Below are 3,772 nucleotides of genomic sequence, written 5' to 3' on the forward strand. Positions count from 1 at the left end.
CAGTTTATCTGATACACTGCTACCATTATCTTCTGCCTTATATAATGAAAGTGTCCTGCAATATAATAATGAAGCTTGATAGATGGATTAGTGAGCATAAAGACCAGGTATTGTGCATAGAATCTGGCAATGACCTTCAGCCACAATTGGAGTTTGGTGCATTAAAGCTTGTGTATTCAATATAAAACCATGATTGTACCACCATTAGATCCACATTAGAAAGACCTTTCCAATGATATATAATTATCCTATGTTGTGGTAAAGAATGAGCCAACAGGGGGCAAAATGAGTTGCAGCTGTGGCTGAGAACAAACAAGACCATACTTGGTGGCAGGGGAACGCAGCTCAGTGTTCCCCTGCCACAGACTGTGGTCTTGTTTGGTACCCAACACAAATGCCTCAATATCTTGGCCCCCAGTTGGCTATATGTCATGAAATATATATCAACAGAAAGCTATGCATGAGCAGAGTCCATATATCCAAAAATTATTTGGATGTGGCCACCTTTGCTGCCACTATGCACAACACAAAATCCTATTAGTGCCACAATCAGAAAAAAGCGCCCAAGGCACATGACCTGATGACATCATTGCCTCCCCCCAAGTGTTATATACCACCAGGCTCAGAATTTTGATCTCTATTCAATGGTACTGTCTATATATTTGTTGAGTGAACCTGATAATAGCCAAGTATACATGCTTACCATTCCAAATAATCCAAACTCTCATTGATATCTGTACTTGCTTAGATGAGATCAGACAAGATTGCTCTGTCTAGGGGAGAATCATGTCCTCTATATGTGAGTCGCATTTGTATTGTCTTTATATACTGGTATTTGACAGAGAGAAATTAGCTAGGCTTTGAAAGACATATTGATCAACAAGTTATATCACTGGTGTGTGCACAATACTGTGGCTTATCCATAAGGTGCATAATGTACTACACACACCCAGGCTCACATTGAGATGCATGTTCAACCGTGGGAATGCATTGTGTCAATGTATGATGTGTCAATGTTCATTTTTGTTTTGCACACACCACCATGGCCACTACCCGTGTCCTCAATACCCCTGAGCTCCTCTCCCTCATTGGCCACGCCTGCTGCTTGCCCTGGCAGTACTACAACAGAGATGAGGTCCACGGTGACTCTGACCTGCATGAGGTCCTTGCCTTGCGCACGGTGTCCAGGGACTTCTACCACCACTTCTCCCGCCCCTTTCCCCGCACTGCACTGAGCATCTGCACGGCCCATCAACTCCATACCCTCTTCTTGGATGTCATAGCATTTGAAGAGTACGGGTGTCAATGTGTACTCAGCGGTGGCGATCCACGGCGTGTCCACATCAACTTTCTCAATCTTTATCTCCTGGAGGTCGACTTGCACAATGAGACCGACAATGGCCCTCTGCTCTGGGACATTGCTCAACGTGCCACCCCATACATGACAAACTGGACAGAGCTCAACATTGTCATCAGTGACAACTCGTCCACAACAATGCTGAGCCGCGCTGGACACTGGTGGAGACCCTCCCTCTGCCGCATCCAAACACTGCGGCTCAAGGACGAGTGCAACTATGGGTTGGGCCAGTTTGTGCGTGCATATTTTCTTGGTCATGCATAACTACTAATGTCTTTGTAGGGTGTCTCTCACCTGTTTGGGCCGTCACCTTGGGACTCCTTGCCGTGGCTCCTATATGCCCTCACCCCCTTCCGAAACCTTCGCACACTGCTCATCGACACTCCTGCTTTCCCATACCCTGTCCCCCTTGACATTGACCTTGATACCTTTGCCAATGCAGCAGACTTGGGCGCATTCTTGCAGACCTACAACTTCACCCACCATGACCTCGCGCTCCACACACAGCTCCTTGCCATCCTCCCACATCTCCGACACTTCTACCTCCAGTACCTGCACTGGCAACCACTTGGCATTACCTGGGAAGACCCACAGGGTGGCACCGGGTATGGCCGCATGTTCCGCATCCTTCAACGGCCTCTGAACCCAGATGCACCTGTTCAATCTGGAATCAACGATCTGGACCATTATGACGGCCAAACCTTCGACACTGACCCCTTCTCTGATTGGGTTGGTCCATACACTCCTGACCCCTCCGACCCACTCAGTCCTCAAGTCTATGAGCATCCAGTGCGCATCTATGCCTCCATTGAGGGGCCTACTGTCCGGTAAATACTTAATTCAGTGTTGTTGCTTACAGCTTATGCTAACACTGTCTTGACAGCACCAGCTTGAGTGGTAGTACATAGTGTGTATGTACATATGTTTGTATTTGTTTGTATTTGAGGTTAGTGGGACATGTTGAATTTTGTGTGAGAAAGTTGTGTGAGGTTAATTACACAAGCAAGCTAAATCTTAAACACTAGTGAGAGTGTACCTACCTCTCCTGGCTAAGTGTTAATACCCACTATACAATAGGACTCAGTAATCATTTAGCTGTGGATCTGTATAAACATGCAGTGATTTATTATGTATATCAAATCCAAATGCTCCTGATAACAGTCTCAAGCAGTTTTAAAAGTTGCTTGCATCAAAAATACTATAATATGTGTATGTAAATGCTTGTCAGATGTATAGATTGTATAACTATCACGATAAACTTAGTTTCACTTGATATATCAGATTTGTGAGTCAATGTGCAGTTTAAAAAGTCATTGAGCATGAAAATGATGGAAGTATTTGATGTGATTCAATAAACAGCATTGTCACAGAGAAAGAAGAGCATCTAATCATGTCAATTGTGTTTCACATGAACATATGCCAACTGTTTACTCACTGTCAAAACACTTAAATTATGTCTTTCATTTCAACTAAATGTGCTACTAACAAACTATCCTCTCATCAATCGTACCTGCCAGTCCATGGCCCTCTCCACCCAAGTATCAATCAATGGACGAGTCAGGAGTTGAGGTTGTGACGAGTGGGGCTATAGATCCACTCACCAAAAATGAGGACGGCCGCGCAGTTGGCGGCACAGGTGTTGTGATGCGGCCGGAGACTCGCAAGGTCCTTGTGACACATGCACCCTTGTACTGGCCTGATGAGGTCAGTGCGTGCAATCCAGTCATGCAACAGAAGTGTACTTACATGGGGCTTGTGACGAGCAGATGAAGGCGCACCTCGCGGAGCTGGATGTCTACGTTGAGGAGTACCGCATTGAGAACGATAAGAAGACCAAGGGTGGGGTGCACTTACCTTGGTGTTGCGGCGAGGACCGCCAGGACTCAGAGTTGCCATCTCTCCAGGGAGCCACCATCAACTGCTTACTCATGCCACGCTGCATGATTTGTCCGGAATGGCTGGCTAGCGAGAAGGGGAAGAAGCAGGACGACAATGATCCAGACATGGACATGGAGGCACAGGAAGGTAGATGTGCAGCAAGGAGGAAACGAGCAGGTGCAGCAGCAAGATGAGGTAGACGTGCAAGTGGGAATGGGAGGAGATGATGGGGATGGCTACAATGGGGACTCCGAAGCGACATGATGGGGGTAAGAGGTGTGCTACAAAGCGCGCTGTTGAAGCGCTGAGTGACTCATTCATCTGTGTCATATTCTTGGTCCGTTTGATCCAGTTCCTGTGCATCCTGTAATATGTTCTGACTTCAGACAAGCTACACGAGCAATGACACTTGGGTGAAGAGGGCCATGGCTGGCAGGTCCGATTGATGAAGGTACACATTGTTAGTGACATGTTGATACAAAATGACATTCACAGAAATGTATCACAATGTTGTTTCAAGTCTTTTCTAGAGATGTA

At 46.3% G+C, this 3,772-nt stretch overlaps 2 protein-coding genes across 2 annotated transcripts; both read left to right on the plus strand.

Annotated features, from left to right (window-relative positions):
- Positions 1-1,042: 1,042 nt before the first annotated feature.
- TRAVEDRAFT_54679 (uncharacterized protein) lies at positions 1,043-2,265 on the plus strand (the record flags this gene model as incomplete). Its single annotated transcript, XM_008047623.1, has 3 exons — positions 1,043-1,591; positions 1,640-2,184; positions 2,241-2,265. 3 exons carry the CDS (start codon positions 1,043-1,045, stop codon positions 2,263-2,265), a joined length of 1,119 nt encoding a protein of 372 aa, XP_008045814.1.
- Positions 2,266-2,905: 640 nt separating this feature from the next.
- Positions 2,906-3,429, plus strand: TRAVEDRAFT_54680 (uncharacterized protein; the record flags this gene model as incomplete). The annotated part of the gene is made up of 2 exons (XM_008047624.1): positions 2,906-3,061; positions 3,124-3,429. 2 exons carry the CDS (start codon positions 2,906-2,908, stop codon positions 3,427-3,429), a joined length of 462 nt encoding a protein of 153 aa, XP_008045815.1.
- Between the last annotated feature and the right edge of the window lie 343 nt (positions 3,430-3,772).

This window comes from Trametes versicolor (assembly GCF_000271585.1).
Source record: "Trametes versicolor FP-101664 SS1 unplaced genomic scaffold TRAVEscaffold_84, whole genome shotgun sequence".
Classification (NCBI taxonomy): domain Eukaryota; kingdom Fungi; phylum Basidiomycota; class Agaricomycetes; order Polyporales; family Polyporaceae; genus Trametes; species Trametes versicolor.